Source organism: Artibeus jamaicensis, unplaced genomic scaffold (genome assembly GCF_021234435.1).
Source record: "Artibeus jamaicensis isolate MK-2021 breed Jamaican fruit bat unplaced genomic scaffold, CSHL_Jam_final scaffold_1283, whole genome shotgun sequence".
NCBI lineage: Eukaryota > Metazoa > Chordata > Mammalia > Chiroptera > Phyllostomidae > Artibeus > Artibeus jamaicensis.
This window is the reverse complement of record NW_026522028.1, coordinates 15,893,110-15,914,735: the sequence shown is the minus strand read 5'-3', so window position 1 is coordinate 15,914,735 and position 21,626 is coordinate 15,893,110. Positions and strand designations below refer to the sequence as shown.

The 21,626-nt window shown below is 38.4% G+C and overlaps 1 protein-coding gene and 1 long non-coding RNA gene across 8 annotated transcripts in view; one reads left to right on the top strand and one right to left on the bottom strand.

The window, feature by feature from the left end:
* LOC128625957 (uncharacterized) overlaps positions 1-21,626 on the top strand; it is a 127,376-nt gene that overhangs the window by 67,019 nt on the left and 38,731 nt on the right. The window lies entirely within an intron of this gene.
* Positions 1-21,626, bottom strand: part of ADGRG2 (adhesion G protein-coupled receptor G2) — a 123,599-nt gene that overhangs the window by 63,242 nt on the left and 38,731 nt on the right. For 5 of the 7 annotated variants that reach the window (XM_037157547.2, XM_037157549.2, XM_037157548.2 and 2 more), the window contains one exon: positions 11,392-11,507. In XM_037157547.2, the coding sequence (XP_037013442.2) occupies positions 11,392-11,506 (115 nt within the window). In that variant the 5' untranslated portion in view covers position 11,507. Of the gene's footprint in view, positions 1-11,391; positions 11,508-21,626 lie in introns of those variants that run through there. The other 2 variants (XM_037157553.2, XM_037157552.2) reach the window with 1 other exon arrangement.

Here is a 21,626-nt window from a genome sequence, read left to right as displayed (position 1 = left end):
TCCTGATCACCAGTGTTTTAAACTGTGCGTCTGAGAGTTTTGCTATTTCTTCATCGCTTAGATTTATAGGCTCTGGGACTTTGAGATCTTCTTGAGCCATTTTTGGTCTGTTCGCGCCCTTTAAGTGTGAGGCACGGAGCCTTGGACTCCCAGGTCGCTGGGTTGTGATGCTGTATGTGGGGGCGTGGTCAGAGCGGGGAAATGGCGACCCCCTCTGCTATTTCTCACAGCTGGGTGAGGATTAGCGTCTTAGGTGGTTCACCTGGGCCGGGCCACTCAGAGTCGCTGGGTTATGACGCTGTATGTGGAGGTGGGGTCAGAGCGGGGAAATGGCGGCGCCCTCCACAGCCGTTTGCCGAGGGGACCCGCCGGGCCCGGTCCAACACGCAGCACCGCTCCCCCGCTGTCTCCCCCGCGGTCGCTTGCCTGGTGGCTCGCTCGGTCGCTCACTAGGTCCAACCCTGCGCCTGGATTCCGCGCGTCTGGATTCCACGCCTGAGTCCGGCTGACCGAGTCCTCCTGTGCAATCTCGCTTCACCAGCCGCTGGTTTCGCCCCTTACCGGTCAGGCTGAAGAATTTGTTGTTAACGGACTTCCGAAAAGTTCAATTTTCCGTGTTCTGGCTATGTTTTCTGTTGCTAATATTTAGTTGTCTCTAAACTTGGTTGTGTGAGAAGGCACGGCACATCCACCTATGCCTCCATCTTGGCGAAGTCCCCAGTTTTTAATTTTGTACAACTTTTGTAATCTGCCACTATTTAATTTTGGATAACTTACATGACCCATTTAGTACTTTAGTATCCTATCTGGAAAATAGGGGTAAAGATAATCGTAAGAGGACACACTTCATAGGTACAACTCTTATTACAGCATTGAGAAGAATACACAGTAAATACTGCTCATGTCAGTAATTAATACAGTGATGCTCTCCCTATTCCTCATTTTCCTAGTGACTTTTCTAAAAATGATTTCTGCCTTCTATTGAGCAAGACTTTCACTTCAGTTTCCTTCCTCTTTATATTATTTGTTTCAAATTGGCTTTGGGATCTTCAAAATGCCCTTGGGATCACTTTGGGAACATCTGAGGAAAGAGGCAGAAGTCAAATGGTTTCAGACCTGGTGACCATACCTTATGTTTCCTAAGTTCTTATACAAAGCCATGACTCAGCAAAGTTTCAGGGAAAAACTGGAAAGCACAGTTAATCATGATGTAATCAAGTTGTCCTCTGGTTGGGTGTACCATCTCCCTAGAGGTCATAGGCTGGTTTATAAAAATGAACATTAATTTCTTTTCTGATTATAATGATAATGTGGGTTATGTGGAGAAAACTCTAAACCACAGAAAAATGTCAAGAAAAACTTAAAAACATAGTGTTGACTGGTTGCAAAGTTCTTCAGAATATCTTTGGGCCAGCTGTAGAACAGAAATAACTAGATACAGCCTTGGGAGATGTTAGTATCATACTTTATTTAGAGATATTAACAGATACTAAATTGAGCTCATTAACTTTCTAGTATGTGTGATGACTTTGTAATGTACCATCATTGCTAAGTTGAGCCCTGTTTTCCAGAATCCCCTTTTCTGTATGTTTCTGGATAGTGTAGAACACAAGAAAGTTTCTTGTGGGAGATTTGGGTAGAAGTGGAGTAGCAGCCATTTTATAGCTCCCACATGTTGGCAATTATTAAGTGTCACACATTATTAATATGAGGGAGCTGCCAGCCTTCCCCTCAGACCTCTTTTGACTTCTCTGACTCCTAGGCCAAGTATATATTTAATTTTGTGCTGAAGGGCTCAGCTTCTGCAGACATCCATACCACCAAGATCACAGGCAACAAAAATTGACATGGGTTCCAGTGTGTTTTGTGGCTACAACTCATGCTTGTGGTTTCCAGGTTGTTCTTGCTCTCCCCATCTTATATTCATCCTCCCTTCCCTACTGCCTGCCTTTCATAGATGTCAGTTCTAGCATCAGATATGAAGACAACAGCTTTACAGAGACTGCCTAGCCAGCTTCCAGGGTTGTGTAAGATCACATCCCTTTGACAGATCTTGTGTGTGTGCATAGCCCTAGCGATTCTCCTGTAATTGAACCCTGACTTATATAGTATCAAATAGAAAAGTTCCGAAGTAATTAGAACAAATAGTCCATAGCTGCATTGATCAATACAGCAGCTACTAGCCACAGGTGGCTATTTAAACTTAAATTAATTAAAGTTAAATATAGTATCAAATAAAAAAGTTCTGAAGTAATTAGAACAAATAGTCTATAGCTGCATTGATCGATATAGCAGCTACTAGCCACAGGTGGCTATTTAAACTTAAATTAATTAAAGTTAAATAAAATTTAAAATTCAGTCCCTTAGTCACCTTTCAGTTGATCAATAGTTACATGTGGTTGGTGGCTACTGTATTGGGAAGTAGAGATATCGAGCACTACCATTATTGCAAAAATTTATATTAGACAGTGATGGCCTTTAGTGATAATCTCTGGTATTTCCTCAATGTTTACAATGTCTCAGATGCATTACACACATCTGTTTTACACACATGAACTCATTTAATCTGCATATAATTATGAGAGATAAGGAAACTGAAGCATAATGACCTTGTTACAGTCAGAGTTATATACCATACTGTGAAGGTACCATAAACATTAAAGACATTATATTTATCCCACTTAATGAGAAATCCAAAAGCAGTCAGTTCTAAGGTTGCTCCCACAGCTCAGGGATAGCAATGAGGACCCAGGTCTTTTCCATCCTTCTGTTCTTTCATCCTCAGAATACCATTAATTGAGAGACTCTACCTCTTCAAAACTCAGGTTATTTCCATTTTCTGCTTGCACTTGCTAGCTCCTCTTAATGTTTTTAAGATAGCTACCACCATTGAAGGCATCAAATCCAGACACAAAATTGTCCAGATATAGCATTTTCCAATAAAACTTTCTTCAGTGATGAAAATATTCTACATGTGCACTGTCAAATATGATAGCCACTGGCCTCATGTGACTGTTGTGCACTTGAAATCTAACTAATGAGACCAAGGAAGAAGAGGAACTGTTTTTCCTTATACTCATGATAAGAATGAGGAATTTTTCTTAGAAGTCTTCCATCAGATTTTCTCACTTGTTCTGTTAGTCAAAAGTGGATCATGTGCCCACTCCTATATCGAACACTGGCAAGGAACAGCATTCTCACAGTTGGCTTAGAATAATCAGGATTTATTCCTGAGTCGTGTGGGAAGGGGTGAGCACCCTTTGATGAAGCCAGAGCTTAGCCGGCAAGAAACAAATCAAGGAATGGTTGTCACATAAATGATCAGCAGTATGTGCTGCACCACCTTTGCTCTAGCTAGATCAGGAGTCTGTAAACTGTAACTATGGGCCAAATCCAGCCCACCAACTGTGTTTAAATAAATAAACACAACTGTAAATAAAGTTTTATTGGTGCAAAGCCATTCCTATGTGTTTGCATATTGCCTATGGCTGCTTTCAAGCTATGCTGGCAGAGTGGTTGTCACAGAGACCATATGGCCCACAAAACCAAAAATATTTATTATTTGGTTCTTTACAGAAAAGGCTTGCCAATGCCTGGTCTAGAAGGACATTTCTATGGTTAAATTCACCATCGTTAAAGGTCTTGGCTAAACACAAGCACTTTGGGCAGGCTGGTGTAGAGGAGAGAGTTTTGGAGAGCAGCTTCCAGGATCTTGGTACTACTTCTTGCTAGGTAACCTAGAAAGTTACTACACTATTTTAACTTCAGTCTTCTCACCAACAAAGTGAGGATAATACAGACTTCTCTGCCTATCTCAAAGGGATATGGTGTGATGTGTAACAAGGCGTTTTGTAAATCAGGAAGACCTGTAGAAATGTCTGGTTGAGCTGCTGCTGCTGCTGCTGCTGCTGCTGCTTCTGCTGCTGCTCTGGTTAATGTTCAGTACTATGAGCTATTGCTACTGGATCCTAATAAGAGACACTGGGACTTTTTCTTAAAGACCAAGGCAACAATAACTGGCAACTGGGAGACTTACTAGCTAGAAAAAGCCACTTCTGGAGCTTTTATCAACTTAGAAGTTAAAAGATTCATTGGCTTCATGGTAACTTTAGGAGCCTTTGAAATTGCCTCGCATAAAAAAATGTAGTTTGAAAAAATATGACTTATTAATTGTTTCCAATTTCACATTAGGAATTGAATGGAGAGCAGCCTTAAAATGGCATTGCAAAGATGACTGGTTCAGAGTTCAGAGCAGACCCCAAGGATCCCTGGTATCTCTGAACAAAATTAGGAATCTGAAAACTGTCCTTACTGGGTAACTAAACTCACAGAAAGTCAGTGTCAGAAATCTTAATGGGCAATCATCTGAGCCCTTTTTATCATATGGAGGAGGAGAAACACATTCTTCAAGGATAATTCTAGCCAATGTACAGCCACTTCCCTGTAGTCTATGCAAATGTTATATGCAGAGGAGTAATATATGTTATGTCAGAACTCATTGGGTTCAGATGTGGATAATGCTAGTGATATAAGCTGAGGGGAGAAGTCTGCTTTATTGAGCACTTACTGTGGAGAATACAGAGATGAAAAAGATGTCATCTTTACTCTCAAGGACCTGACTAGGTATTTCGTTTATACCTGAAAAGATAAACCAGGAAGAGGAGCAGAATTCAAGATATGATGATGACCTTCAACAGTTCCTCACAGAGTGTCCTGACATATTGTGTGTTTAATATGTGTTCACTTTAGAGTTGGTTTAAAATTTTCTTAAATATTTTATTTATTTATTTTTAGAGGGGAAGGGAGGGAGAAAGAGAGGAAGAGAAACATCAGTGCATGGTTGCCTCTCACGTGTCCCCTAATGGGGACCTGGCCCACACCCAGGCATATATCCTGACTGGGAATCAAACCAGTGACCCTGTTGTTCACAGGTCAGTGCTTAATCCACTGAACCACACCAGCCAGGGCTAGAGTTGTTTTAAAGCTTATAAACATAATTTAGATGTACAAACAATAGCAACAATAAACAAATAAGTAAAAAAAATCCCTGAGCTTCCTTGGATATCTACGTTGGCTCCATCTTATTTTGGAGCCTCCAATTCCAGAGTTATAGGAAATGATTAAACCCAGTGGTTTAACCCATTGGGTTAAACCCAATGATTTAAGGTAGCTCACTCTTTTGTTCTAAAGTGGTCTTTAGCAATGTCTTCTGGATAAATGCATAATCTCTGTTTTCCCTCCTCTTCGTTCTGGTAGTCATTCTGGCTTCCAGGTTGGGAATGGGGTGCTAGTGTCCTTCTGACAACATAGAGAAGGGGCCTGAATCTATGAGCTCCTGCTGTGCTGATCCCTGGATTCTCAATGGCCTCTCCAGAGATCTCCCTCACCCTTCAGGGTCCCTGGATATTCACTACCAAAGGCTGTGCCCAATGGACCCCATGGTCTACTCTCTTAGAATTCTACCACGGCCTGGGATCCCTTTCTTATTGACCTAGGTGTAAACTTTCACTACTGTCTATCACGTCCTGTATCTGGTCCCTGGTCTAAGTTGTCCACAGTATCATCTTTGCAGCTCTGTCCCTGCCCCTGGCTCTCATCTAGCCATCAGGGGGCATGAGGACAATTTAGAATCCCTACCCTGCCACACAAGAGATGAAAAAGATTTAGAGAGAATACCATCTCCTTCCTTCTTTTTGGCTAAACACACTGCCACTATTTCTCATCTCTACCATTGCCCTGTGTTGATGTACAGGCCCCTGTGAGTTCTCACCAGTTTTAAGTGGAAAGTGGGACGCCATGTCCTCTGTTTTCTGTTCCCTCCTCAACCTATCTAGAATCTCTATCATTCCTTGTCACCACTTCTACCTGCCAGGCAAAAAGGGTCAGGACCCAACAGAATTGGCCTCATGCCTATGTGTGGGGAGTGGGGTTTGAGGAGGAGTGGTTGTGAGATTGGCTGAGGATCAGACCAATGCCATGGTGTTTATGATTTCATCTTTACAGATATAGAATTGAGAGAGAAAGGGACCAGCACTGGTTTTTAGTATTGGAGGACAAAGTCAAACAAGACAGGCACCCTGATGCCAAATGAAAAGTGGATTGGGAATGTGGGTGAAAAAGGTAAAAGGGATTAAGAAATACAAGTTGCCAGTTGTAAAAATAGTTGTGGGGATGTAAAGTACAGCATAGAGTATGTAGTCAATAATATTGTAATAACTATGTATGGTGCCAGGTGGGTACTGGAAATATTGGGGGAATCACTTCCTAAGGTATAGAAATGTCTAATCACTATAGTGTAGACCTAAACCTAATTTAATACTGTATGCCCACTGTAATCGGAAAACAAGTGTTTTTAAAAGGCAGGTGTTCTGCCTTTCACGAGCATACACTCTACCTCCTACAGCTCTAATGTGCTGCACAAAGAATAACCAAGACTTGGATGGACAAAACATGAGAGGGTAAGAGGAAACAAGAAAGTGGGGCTTTGGAGAAGGGGAATTACAGACACATCTAGTACTGGAAATGCCTGCAGCACAGATGTAGGCCTAGCCCAGAGCAAGATTATGTTGGGAATTATAGCTCATGAGATCACCAAACTGGCTCAAATATGTTATTGTTTCCAAATGGGGAAGATAACTCTGCAAGAATGAAATTATAACCATCTTCCACTATTATTATGTCATCTTACCCTCTGGAAAATAGCTGTACCTAAAAGAAGACCTCCTTTGAAGATTTTTTTAAAGAAAGAAAAGGAAAGGAAAAAAGGCATGGGTATATTGGTATGGCCTGGGAGAGCTACAGGCTAGATATAAGTATAGTTACCTGCCCATTTGGGCTTCTGATAAATCAGAAAGGACTCCTTCAAACATTGCCAAATCATATAACTGGAAGTGTTAAGGTCTAAGGATTCTGTTGATCAGTATCCTAGTAAGAATGTCAGACCTACCTCTCCTTGCTGTCAAGAGCTACTGAGTCATCTCTCAGGCTTCCAGGGTGAAGCTACTGAATTTGCAGTCCAGATTCCCCAGAGCCAGGGGGAATAGCTGCTCTCTGGCAGCTTACCTTAGGCTCCCTCTCCATCTTCTCCTCATGCCTCAGTGACACATTCATTCAATCTTCAGACACTGAGTAGTGTGGTATAGTATGAACAGTAGTCTATAAATTCTAACAGGGTATCCTCCCAGCTGTGTGACTCTGGGCAAATGACCTCATCTCTTTAACGCTCAATTTCTTCATCAGCAAACTGAGACTAAAAATATCCACCATGAACAGTTTTTGTGAAGCTTAACTGAGATGATATACATAAAGTACCTAAAAGGCCTTCCATGCTCATTAGTTTTCCTCCCAATGGTTTCCCACCTGCCTCACTAAACCTCCATTCTCCCTTCTCACCTGGCACTGACAGTGCACTGAAAGGACTCATGATGTGAAGGAAGTACATAATGGACATGATACAAAGAGACAAGTATAAAAAGAAATGGGTAAAAAGAAAAAAGAGCCCTGGGGAGAGAGATTTAATTCTTCTGAAGAGGTCAGGGCAGGTTTTATAGAGGTATTTATAGTTGGTGGGGCCTTGGAAGATGAGTTCATTTCCAAACTGGGATGACTCCACAAAGCAGAGGGAGGGAGTAGGGAAGTGAGATAGGGAAGGGAGTCAAGTCAGTAATGGGTACATTAATGAGCACATTACTACTATGGGCCACTAAGGCACACCACAACTTGCCGCACCAAGGGATGAGGAAGCTGGCATAGGTAAACACCAGCTCCCGTCTCTCACTGTTGTGGGATATTAAGCTGCCTGACCCTTCTGGCTTCTGCCATGCACCGGCAAAGCATGGTCCTATGGGCACAGCTCATTCTCAGTCAGAAAGACATGGGAGCCATCATCATACACAGGATCTGTCTGTAGGTGACCTCTGGAGTGGGCCAGGGAATATGGACAGGGCACTAATAGCATCTGCTACTGGCGGCTTAACATTTAACTGGACCAATCCAAAGATTTGGCCAAAGGCCATATGCTGGAACCCTAATAGCACTGACTCACATTTTATGACTTAATTATACTTCATATTGTTCTCATGTGTCATAGTCATGTCCCTTCAACTGGCATGTAAATTCCCTGGAGTCAGAGATGATGTTCTCTGCTGGGCACATAACAGGCCCTCATTACCACACAACTGACCATTCAATCTTGTATCTTCTTCAATAAAGGTCTCTGTTTTGCATATTATATGGCTGGATACATTCTGGACAGGCCTCGTATATTGAGCCTTACAAGAGCCCATTGGGGGAGCTCATGATTGCCCACATTTTGAAGATGAGGAAATAGTGGTCCCTGTTGGTATAGTGGCAAATCAAGATTATGCAAATAGCAGGTGACAGGCATAGGGAGGGCTCTAACCCTAGATCTTACCACCTTTGTACTATATCAGGCTGTCAACAATAATGTTTTAACCAATTATTTATGACAGTGGTTCTATACTTTGAACATGCATCAGCATCACCTGGAACACTGATTAAAACATAGACTGCTGGGCCCCACCCTCAGAGTTTCCAATTCAGCAGGTCTACAGTGGGTCTGACAATCTGCACTTCTAAAAGCTCCCAGGTGATTCAGATGCTACTTGCCTGGAGCCACACATTGGGAACCACTGCTTTCAGAAATCAATTCATATGAGAGTCAGAGCAAGAAATACATTCAGCAGCCATAAGCATCCACCTAAGTTTTCCCTACTAAAGTTTGTTTCAGAGCCACCTGCTCTGTTTCATCATTTTAAATATACTTTTTAGAAAAGACTTATTTCTGCTAAGCAGCTTTCATTTTGATGATTTTTTATGTGTTCCATTTTCCTTCCTCATCTGCCCTTGTGATGGAAAAAGCTCTGAAATGTTAGACCAAAGATCTAGTATCTAGTCTGGCTCCACCACTTTGTAACCAATGGTATCTCTGGGGACATTTACTCATCAGTATTGTAGGGACATTTGACTTTTTCTCAGCTGATCCCACAGTGAGTTGATGTGTATGGGCATAGTTAACATGAATGTTACATGGCCACAATAGAATTCATGTCCCATGATGTATATCTAGAGGAGTTTCCTCTCCCTACTTCTCCCAGTTGTGTAGACAGTGGTTCTCAAAGTATACTCTCTGAACCAGTCACATCAATATTACCTAGGCGCTTGTTAGAAATGTCAGTTCTTAGGCCCTACCCCAGCCCTACTGAATCAGAAACTCTGGAGAAAGAATCCAGAAATCTGTATTTTAACAAGCCCTCCAGATGTTTCTGATGCAAATTCAAGTTTGAGACCTCTGATTTTATGGTTTAGAGTACAAAATTCAGAGCTCAGTACAAATCCCAGTCCAGCCACTTCTTTAAGCAAGTTATTTCTCCAAGCTTCAGTTTCTTGATCTAAGAATTGTGATCTCCTTTTCATAGGTTTGGTTGAGAAGCTTAAGAGAGTGAATGTAAAGCACTGGCACATTGTGAGTGGTCAGTTTACATTAAGCTCTTTTTTTTTTTGTAAAGTATTGTAGCCTCTTGACAAAATGCCCCAGTGCCTTCTTTTTGAAGGACTGTTTATTGTGTTTTAATATGTTGGGATGTTTTCCATGGATTTTGTGTTCATGTATGTGTGTTGTGTATATATGTTGTCTACGTTATTGTTATTTGTTCCTAGTAGATATTTGCTTGGTCCTTCTACTCTTCTGAATAAGAAAGGTATTTCTCTGTCTGTCCTTAATAATGTCTTTTTAAATAACATTCTTAAGGAACATTCTTTACATTTGCATAGCACTGTATTATTTTGGTAGTTGTACCCATAGATACTGCACCCCCAAGATTTCTAGCCTTTTTACTGCCTTCTTCTCTGAAGAAGAGAAGAAGCCCTTTCTCCTGCTTTCATAAGCTTCTAAAGATCCTCCTTTCTGATAATCATGCTACTTCATTTGGCTGATTCTCTGTCTCCCCTAAATTCCCATGCAGAAATGTCTTCAAGTTCATACTTTTAAAAACAAATAAACACCTCACATATTTGAAATAGACCCTCACATATACAGAAATTTGGTTTTTGACAAAGCTTCCAATGCCACTTGGTGGGGAAATCAGTCTTTTCAACAAATGGTGCTGGGAAAAGTAGATATACACATGCCAAAGAATGAAGTTGGACCCTCACCTTACGCCATATACAAAAATGAACTCAAAATTGACGAAAGGACCTAAACATAAGAACTAAAACTATAAAACTCTTAGAAGAAAATATAAGGTAAAATATTCATGACATTGGATTTGACAGTGATTACTTAGATATGACAGCAAAAGCACAGGCAACAAAAATAAAAATAGATCAATTGAGATTTATCAAAGTTCAAAACTATTGTGCATGAAAGGATACTGTTAAGAGGGTGAAAGACAACCCACAGAATAGGAGAAAGCATTTGCAAATCATATATCTGATAAAGGATTAATATCCAGAGTACATAAAGAACTAAAATTCAACAACAACAAAAACCCAACAACCCAATTCAAAAATGGGCCAAAGAGTTAAAGATATTTTTGCAAAGAAGATATGCAAGTGACTAATAAACACATGAAGGATACTCAATATCACTAATCATTAAGGAAATGCAAGTCAAAACCACAATGAAATGCCATTTCACACCCATTATCAAAGCAACAGAAAATATAACAAGTGATGGAAAAGATATGGAGACCTGGAATCCTTGTGCCTTGCTGGTAGGAATGTAACATGGTAAAGCCACTGTGGGAAACACTTTGGCAGATCCTCAAAAAGTAATACACAGAACTACCATATGACCCAGCAATTCCACTGCTAGGTATATATACCCACAAAATCTGAAAGCAGAGACTCAAACAGATACTAGTACACCAGTGTTCAAGGCATTATTTACCATAGCCAAAAGATAGAAATAACCCAAATTTCCATGGACAATGAATGGATAAATAAAATGTGGAGTATTATGCAGCCTTAAAAAAGGAATGAAATTTTGATACATGCTATAATATGGATGAACCTCAGAAACATTATACTAAGTGAAAGAAGTGAGACATTAAAGATAAAATATATGATTCCACTTATATGGCAAATTCATAGCAACAGAAAGAATAGAGGTTATCAGGGACATGAGGGAGTTGGGAATTGGGAAGTTGTTCAATGGGGACAGAATTTCTATTTGAAATGATGAAAATGTTCTGGAAATTAACAGTGGTGATGGTAGCACAAAATTGCGAATATATTTAATGCCAGTAAATTGTACACTTAACAATTCTTAAAATGGCAAGTTTTATGTTATGTCTATTTTACCACAGTAAGAAATTCCTAAATGAATACACACATACACATACACACAATGAAGGAAAACAGGCACCTTACCTTCCAGGGATGTAACCAGAATGACATGAAGACAAATGACAAGGAATATCTTCAACATCAGTAAATGTTCTTCAGTTTTGCCAACATGGCCACACTGCCCACCAGAGAAAAACATCCTAGAATAAAATAAGAGGAAAACATCATCACAGCTTGCCATAATCACAATACAGCAATACCCAAAAGGTCAGTTCCTCAATCAAGGTAAACTGCAATCCTACTTCCTTTAAATCACTGTAGTTGGAGAGAATTGGCAATAACAGGTGGGCACTGGCTACAAAAAGCAAAACCCATGTTTATTATAGGAGGACCACTCATTGGGATATTATGTTATGTTAAAAATGTTGCCCTGGCTGGTGTAGCTCAGTGGATTGAGCGCGGGCCTGCAAACCACATGATTGTGGTTCGATTCCCAGTTAGGGCACATGCCTGGGTTGCAGGCCAGTTCCCAGCAGGGGACTCACAAGAGGCAACCACACATTGATATTTCTCTCCTTCTCTCCTTCTTTTCTTCTCTAAAAATAAATAAATAAAATCTTTTAAAAAATGACAAGCAAGGTCACCTATGTGGATTTAAGGAAATCATCAACATATGCAAAATATCAAGAAGAAACTAAAAATACTGTATATATAATTATTACCACTAAGCTAGTTTAAAACTGCTAAGAATCAGAAGGGGGTGACAGAATCTTATAAATAATCTACTCTTGTTTATGTCTTATTTTATAAGGATGGGTACACTGCATTTACTCTTAATTATATGTTTAGTTTATTATCATTGCTTGCATTTTTAGTAGTCAGGAAGGCAGAGTCAACATTTTTTAAAAAGCAAAATTTATATCAGAACCAAATTTTAAAACCTCATTTACCATTAATTTATTCACTCATCCAACACATATTTATTGAAGGCCAACATATGTCAGATGAGATGTGAGGGTTGAATAGGAGTTAACTAGATGAGACACCTGTGGTGGAGGTGGGACAGGATTTTGGGGGAGATCAGCACACAGAATTAGAATTACACATGCTAACACTGTGTCTGTTCTTCTCATAGCTGGGGAGTAATGAGAGCCCAATGAGTAGGCTTCCTCTGTAAGGCCCCAGGTGAAGTGGCTGCGACAGACCAGGGTCTGTGCTCTCAGTTGATAGACCTCCTAACCACAGAGCACCCATGAACCTCACCACCACTGCAACTTCTGCCAACCTAAGACAGAGTGTTTGTGTAGTGGTGAGAACTAAAGAGATGAGTTCATAGGTCCTAGCCACAGTATGTCTGAGTGACATTGGAGAGGGTGCGTTCAATGGATAAGATTCCCCATTTGGCAAATTGTGATGAGAGCACCAGCCTACCTGGATAGTGTTGCTGTGTTGAGTAAATGAGACCTCACACAGTGGCTGGTACCATGAAGGCATTATAAATGCTAGCTGCACTCTCCCCTCTTTCAGTCAAATAATGGGTTACAGGGATGAGATCATGGAAAGATGGGGATAAACCACAATTTCTCAGTCACAGAAAAAAGCTGGCAATTTTTAAGAATCTTGTAATTCAGTAGCCATCACCAGTACCAAGGGGTGATTCGTTCCTGGTTTTAGACCAGAAGTTGAATCCTTCTTCCAAAGAGGGCTTACATTTTTAAAATCAATAAACTGTGTGTGTGTGTGTGTGTGTAGTGTGTGTGTGTATATATATATATATATATATATATATATATATATATATATAATTATACTACATTGATATATTGTAAATTGCCTCTGGTTTATCGCTCCTCTTCAGTGCTTTTATCCTCTCTCTATTCATAATTGCATATTATTGACCCTCCCAAATGAGTCACTCAAAAGAGAATGCTAATATAGTATGCAAAAATGTAGCAACATCTCCCTGGAGGAAAATTTAAATGTTTGTTACAGCTACACAAAAGACTGATGAATCTCAGAAATATAATGTTAGATAAAGGGGTGAAATATAAAAAAATGCATATTGTACATGGTTCCATTCATCTGAGGAACAAAAAGCATGCAAAACTAATCTACGGAATAAAAACTCAGAAGAGTAGTTGTCCTTGGAAGGGGGAAGAAGATGTAATAATTAGGAGGGGGCACAAGGGGGCTTCTGTTACATGGGTGTGTTCAGTCCCTGAAATTCACTGACTTGTGTGTGTGTGTGTGTGTGTGTGTGTATATATATATATATATATATATATATATATATATATATATATATATAATATGTCATAAAAAGTTTCATTTAAAGTTTAATAATGAATCTATATTTTATTTCTGAACTCAGTTCCCCACCAAAGAACATTGCTCTTTTTGAAAGCTCTATTTAGTGAACTAAACTTCTGTTTAAAAAAAAATGATCCTCTCTTCTGTACAAATGCCTTAGACTCAATGCTACCTGGAATTCATAAAGCTGACTTAGGTTTACTGCACATGTATCTAATTTTAGTTTTGGAAAAAGTATCAGAGCACTTTATTTCTGGAAAGGAACTCAGATTCAGAAATCTTACCTCAAACCCACATTCTACAGATGAAGAAAGAGGCCCAGCATGCTGTAGGGGATGGGTTAAGGTCATTTGGCTGTTTGATGGGACTCCTACCCTTTCTACCAAGCCACGATATTGGCCTCCTGAGAATTTGTCTCCTTGGAAGTAAATTATTTTGTGTCCAGCAGGGGGAGAAAATTAATTCAAAATGTTATTTACACAATTTCAAAATTTCTACAAGCTTCTAGGGTAGGACCTAAGTGGTACATAAAATATGGCCAGTTAAATTAATCAGTGACTAGTTATTATGGGCTAAAGCTTGGGACTCTGATAAAAATAAACCATGCCTTTCACTGGAGAGAGCTTGTACTCAACTCCCAAATGAGGTCAGGAAAGGTCAGAAAAAATGGTGATTCCAGCAATCATCCTGAAAAGAGAATGTAGATCAAGAAAAACCCAGTAAAGATCAGGCATCATTGAAAAGACTGTTTTCAGTTGGTAAGACTGGAATGTTTCCTCAAAGCTGAATATATATCTATTCCTAATAAGAAGTTTTATGGTATTTGAAGTAATATAGCTCCTGTTACCTTTTTGCATAAACTAGAGATCATTCTCTTAGGTCGTAAGGTTGCTGGAATCTTTGATCAAAGAAGGAAATCTGTAGATTTTTAAACCCTTACTCATTTTATTATTTCTCAGCTGGAACTTTTCTTCACCTTCTAGTACAAGTTGGATTAACTCAATGCTATCTAAGTCATCAATAAAGATAATTTGAATAGCTACTGGTTCTTAGCAAGTTTTCATGGTGCTAAGGAGTCTGCTGAGATAGTATCAATTACAAAGAAGACAAGCAAACCAATTAAAAAATAGACAAAGGACTTGAACAGACACTTCTCCAAGGAGGACATACAGAGGATCCAGAGACACATGAAAAGATGCTCAATATCACTAGCTATCAGAGATTCAAATTAAAACCACGAGATACGACGTCACACCCATCAGAATGGCCATCATAAATAAAGCAACAAACAACAAATGTTGGAGAGGCTGTGGAGAAAAGGGATCCCTAGTGCACCATTGGTGGGATCGCAGACTGGTACAACCACTATGGAAAATGGTATGGAATTTCCTCAGAAAAATAAAAATGAATCTGCCTTTTGACCCAGCAATTCCACTGCTAGGATTACACTCTAAGAACCCTAAAACACCAATCCAAAAGAAACTATGCACCCCAGTGTTCATAGCAGCACAATTTACAATAGCCAAGTGCTGGAAGCAACCTAGGGGCCCATCAGCAAATGAATGGATCCAAAACTATGGTACATTTACAGAATGGAATTCTATGGAGCAGAAGGAAATAAGGAGCTCCTACCCTTTGTAACAGCATGATGGAACTGGAAAGCATTATGTTGAGTGAAATAAGCCAGGTGGTAAAAGACAAATACCATATGATCTCACCTTTAACAGGAACCTAAACAAGAAAACAAACAAACAAACAAGCAAAATATACTCAAAGACACTGAAATAGAGAACAGGCGGACAGCGACCAGAGGGGAGAGGGGAGGGAATTTCAGAAGAAAAGGGGAAGGGTTTACAGGAACCACTATAAAGGACACATGGACAAAAATTAGGGGGGCTGGAAATTGGAGGGAGATGGGAAGGGTTGTGTGGGTGGGCTGGGATGGGAGTAAATGACAGAAAACAATTTGAACAATTAATATATATGTAAAACACTTTGCTAGCATTTAAATAGTAAAATCTGGACATTGAGAATCGACAACTTCTGATTAAAGATTATCCCAGATTCATCTTGGTCCTGGGCCCCTTTTATAGTTGTGGACTCTGATATAAATGGCAACCCCTAGGGTTATATATTGCATGAGCTACATGAATGTATGCCATGGCCCTGCTTGGACCACTCTAAGAAATTGTTCTACATCTCCTCAATTTTATTTTAAATACTATCACTACCATATTTTTAAAAATCTACATCATCAGTGCAAGTTTGAATGCCAATAAGTGACAAATCTATCTTTATCTAGATATATAATAAAGAGTAAGATTAAAAAAGGAAACAGCTTGATACCACTATAGAGCAAGCCTGGGTGAGATTTATTCTATGTTACTTCTGTTTAACTGGCATACTTTTATTATATCATGGCTGCTATGGTGTAAACAATGATCAGTATTTTCGACTTGAGTAACAAGACATATAATTGTTTCCTAAGTTTTCTAGAGACTCTTTATGCCTTTGAGATGTTTACATTGAGTCCTAGGTGTTGGTGAACAAGACTAGCACAAGGGGAAATTATGAAGGAAGGTACTGAAGAGTTTCTCAGTTCTGATAAAGCAAGAACTAAAAGGCGAAAAAGCAATTGACTGGGATCATTCAACTGTCAAAAGAATCGGAGAAACTCAGGGTTGTTTTTTGTTTATTTTATTTTATTTTATTTTATTTATTTTATTTTATTTTATTTTATTTTATTTTATTTTATTTTATTTTATTTTATTTTATTTTATTTTATTGTTGTTCAATTACAGTTGTCTCTATTTTCTCTCCAACCCTCCTCCCCCCCCCCCCCAAACCCACCTCCCTCCCTGGCTTCCACCCTCCCCCTTGGTTTTGTACATGTGTCCTTTATAGTAGTTCCTGAAAACCCTTCTCCCCACTGCCCTTCCCCGTCCCCTCTGCTTATAGTTAGATTGTTCTTAATTTCAATGTCTCTGGGCATATTTTGTTTGCTTTTTTCTTTTGTTGATTAGGTTCCAGTTAAAGGTGAGATCATATGATATTTGTCCCTTACCACCTGGCTTACTTCACTGAGCCTAATGCTCTCCAGTTCCATCCATGCTGTCGCAAAGGGTATAAGCTCCTTCTTTCTCTCTGCTGTGTAGAATTCCATTGTGTAAATGTACCATAGTTTTTTGATCCACTCATTTACTGATGGGCATCTAGGGTAATTCCTGCACTTGGCTATTGTAAATTGTGCTGCTATGAACGTTGGGGTGCATAGGTTCTTTTGGATTGGTATTTCGGGGCTCTTAGGGTATAATCCCAGCAGTGGAATTGCTAGATCAAAAGGCAGTTCATTTTTTAGTTTTCTGAGGAAATTCCATACTGTTTTCCACAGTGTTGTACCAGTCTGCATTCCCACCAACAGTGCACTAGGGTTCCATTTTCTCCGCATCCTCTCCAACACTTGTTCATTGCTTTGTTTATGATGGCCATTCTGATGGGTGTGACATGGTATCTCATTGTGGTTTTAATTTGTATGTCACTGATGGGTATTGATGCTAAGCATCTTTTCATGCATCTCTGGCTCTCTATATGTCTTCCTTGGAGAAGTATTTGTTCAGGTCTTTTGCCCATTTTTTTAATTGGGTTTTTTTGTTTTCCTGGAGTGGAGTGATGTGAGTTCTTTATATATTTTGGGGATCAAGCCCTTGTCCAAGGTTTCATTGGCAAATATGTTTTCCCATATGGTTGGCTCTCTTTTCATTTTAATGCTGTTTTGCTTTATTTTTAGAGTTTCATTGTATGTTTAATTACTTTTTAAAAAGAATCAGGAAACTTTGTAAAAACATGATTAAATTTTGACTGAACTCTTCAGACCCAGATACAACAAATATCTCAGAAAAAAAAATGTCTTCTGTGTTCCAGGAAAATGTTGGGTTAGATTATTTACACTAAACCTTCTGCTGAGGCAATAAAATATTTTTAAAAACATTTTCTTAATCATATCAAAGAGTTGACAAGACAGAAAAGAATCACCAGACCAAAGATGAAGCCAAAGCAGGACTCAGGGAGGTAATATATAAAGGGGAACCCAAAAAGCCCAGAATTATCTTCTGGAGGGCAGGCCCCTTGTAGTACAGGCTTCCCCTACTAGGTGAGTGTTCTAAGAACCCATCTGTATCAGTGTACCAGCTGGCGTGAGAGGCTGTGTTTGGCTTCAGGGAATTTTGTTTGAAGACTCAACACATTTGCCCATTTCATGATGGGTGATTTATGATCTCACCTGCCAACACTGTGCTGAGTGTTCAGCAATTTTTGACTCAAAATGTCATGATCCCCATGTCCCACCCTCCCTATTCACTCAATCTCCCCCTGAGTGACTTTGTTTGTTTGTTTGTTTGTTTGTTTGCCCAGATGAACAAATGTCCTCAAAGGGAAACACTTTACCAATATGGAAGAGGTGAAACAAAAAATGGCAGAAGCACTAAAAGGCATCAAAGTGGATGAGTTCAAAAACTGTTTTAAGAAGTAGGATAAAAGTCTCAATTGGTGTATTGCATCAAATCAAGAGTACTTTGAGGGTGACTAAAGTTTAATCAAGTAAGAATAAATACACAATTTTTATAAATAAATCTGAGGGTTTTTGGGTCCCCCTTTGAATGCAAAGGAGATGCTTTTACCTGAGAGTATGGGCCTACTGAGGTAAACTTCCTCCAGTTATGAAACACAAAAGAAGAAAGAAAAGAAGAAGAAAAGTTCAAAGATATAGAGAAAAGAAATAGTGATCTAACATGTACTTAAATAAAATCCAAAGAGGAAAGAATGGGGCAGAATTAATGTATGAGATGATCATAACTGAATGACCTCAAACTGGTGAAAAACACCTACCCATAGATTCAGGAAGCCCAAAGAATCTCTACAATAAATAAAAGAGATCTATATCTAGACACAAAACAATAACATTGAAGAAAATCAAAGACAAAGAAAATCTTGAATGTAGCCAGAGAAAACAAGACAGTTAACTTCAAAAGGAGCAGATGTTAGACTGACAACTATTTCTTCAGAAGCAACAATGGAAGCCAGAAAATAGACAAACAAAAACTTATATTTTTCATTATCTGCAAATCCGCACTCAAATAAATCCTAAAAGATATTTTCAGGTAAAAGATGTAAGGTCAGAGATGCAACAAGGAATAAAGAACAAAGAAAGTGGTTACTATGTGACTTGGCCTATTCCTAACATTTGTAATATACAGGTCAGGAATTTAAAAGGAGATCTAGTTTGCTCTTACCCTTCCACTGAGGCTCTATCTCAAACTACAAGAGGCCTCAAGCGTATGTATGGACACCCCAGCCCACCTATCCAAACCCTGCTCCCTCCTGCAAGAAGGTACCCCTTGGTCATCTTTTAGGTCTAGAGTTATGTACACATGGTAGCATAGCTTGCCTCGGGGAAGAGGCCTATACAGATCCTAGAAATAGGCACAAAATGTTTGGATAGGGAATTACAGAGTTTTGGGTTCCCATAGCATGATTTAGAAGCAAGGGTTAGGAGAGGAGGGAGGAAGGCTTCAGGTGGGAATGCTTCTTTGTGACACAGACTTCTTGCCCTTTGGAGAGGGTTATGACTAGGAAAGGGCCAGAAAGAATACCTGTCAAGCATGAGACATAGACCAGAGACCCCAGTAGATCCCAGCTACCCAGAGCTAAGGGTGGCACTGTATGTTGGTAAATGCAAATGAACTGACTATATAAAATATTAATAATAATATCTTGCAGGGGTAAATGAAACATGATAGAATAAAATATGACAACTGTATTACATATATATTCTATAAACATGGGAAATATATATATACATTAGGATATAAAAAAATAAAATTAAAGCCTTTCAAGGTACTTGTATTATCTTAGAGGAGGCTAAATGTATTAATTATCTTTAGGCATTAAAAAGTTCAGTAGACATAGTAATTTCTATAGTAGCTACTAAAGATTAGAAGTGAAGTATATAACTTCCTAACTAGTAGAGGGGGGAAATGTTTTTTAGAATATTTAGTCAATCTGAAAGAAGGCAAGAAAGGGAAGAAAAAGAAATAAAGAATGGTTAGGAAAAAGAGGATGGTAAATGTAAACACAATACTAATTAATGATTCATTAAATATAAATGGACAAAATTATTCCATTAAAAAGCAAAGATTATCAGACAGGAAAAAATACAAAATCCACCTATATCCTATTTACAAGGACATAACTAGAACATAATGCTACAGAAAGTTTGAAAGTAAAAGGACAGAAAAGACATGATGCTAGTACTAATCAAAAGAAAATTAATACGTTGATACTAATATCAGACAAATTATACTTTAAAGCAACAGTCATTACCTATCAGTCAAATGGTTTATTTATAAAAGGTTCAATTCAGTAGGAAGACTAATCAAATTTACATGTGAGTACAACTAATAATACAGCCTCAAAATACACCAAGCAGTATTTTTAACAGGACACAAGAAGAAATAGAACAAATTCACAATCATATTGAGAGATAGTCACACATCCATATCAGCAATAGATAAAATTAAAATAAGAAAGTCACTAAGGATACAGAATATTTCAATATTTAACCAATTTGACTTAAAGATCATAGAATACATAATCATTTCAAGGCACATTGACTATTTATGAGAGTCAACAGGCCAAAAAGAAGTCTCAAAAACATTTTACAGAATTGGAAAAAGGAAAAGAGAAAATTATCTGACCACAACACAATTAAGTTGTCATAACAAAAAGTTAAATTGTTATTTAACAAATAACTTACGGATTAAAGAAGTCATAACATATACTACAAAACATGTGACTTGGTCAGTAATAACGCTTCCATATATCAAGATATGAGGGTAGAGCTAAAGATCTTCAGAGTAAAATTTATATTTTAAATGTATGTAATAGAAAAATAAAAAGACTTAAAATTAATAATTTGAGCTCCTTCTCAAGAAGTTTGAAAAAGAACAGCAAAATAAACCCAAAGAAGGAGAAAAAAGGAAATAAAATAAAAGCATGATATATATAATGATATAGATTAAAAACATAAAACAAAGGTTATTAACAAACCCAAGGTGGTTCTTTGTAAAGACATTCTGACAAAATTAACAGGAGGGGAAGAAGAAAGGAGGAAAAGTGGGGGAGGAAGAGAAGGAGCATAAACTAATATCCAACACAATTTAAAAAGCAACATAACTGAAGATGCTATAAACATAAAAATGATAAAAGGATCTTAGGGGCAACTTCAATTATTAATGCTGAAAATTGAGATAGAAGTAGGTGAATTCTTAGAAGAAAATATAATTTATCAAGAAGAAATAACACTGGGTAAAAAAAAAAAAGATTAAGCAAAAACCCCTAAACAAACCCCAAAACATCTCATAGACACGGACAACAATATGGTGATTACCAGAGGGGGATGGGAGTAGGGGAAAGTAGAAGAGGGTAAAGGGGATAAATGGTGATAGAAGGAGCCATGACCATTTTACCACCACCAGAGGGGTGGTGAATCTGCAATACAATATACAAATGATGTATTATAGAACTGTACACCTGAAACCTATATAATTTTATTAACCAATGTCACCCAAATAAATTCAATTAAAAAATCTGGAAAACTGAAAAATGTATAAAAAAAAAAGTAAAAAGAAGAAATAATATAACTTGAATAGACATATAATCATCAAAAGTCTCAAAACTTTTCCCAGAAAGAAAACTCCAGGCCCAGACATTTTTCACTGGTAATTCTATCAAATAATTAAAGAATAGGAATTGCAATCTCATAAGAACTCAAAGACTAGAGAAAAAGCATAGCTTAACTCATTTTTACCAGGCTAGCATAACTCTGGTGCCAAAACCTGACAAGGAAAGTCCTCACAGTTTTACCCATTTTATAAATCAAATGAGACTATTTACAAAATTCTCTGGAATGCTCACAAAAATGTCTAGCAGCAACTTTGAATCTTGTAAATTGG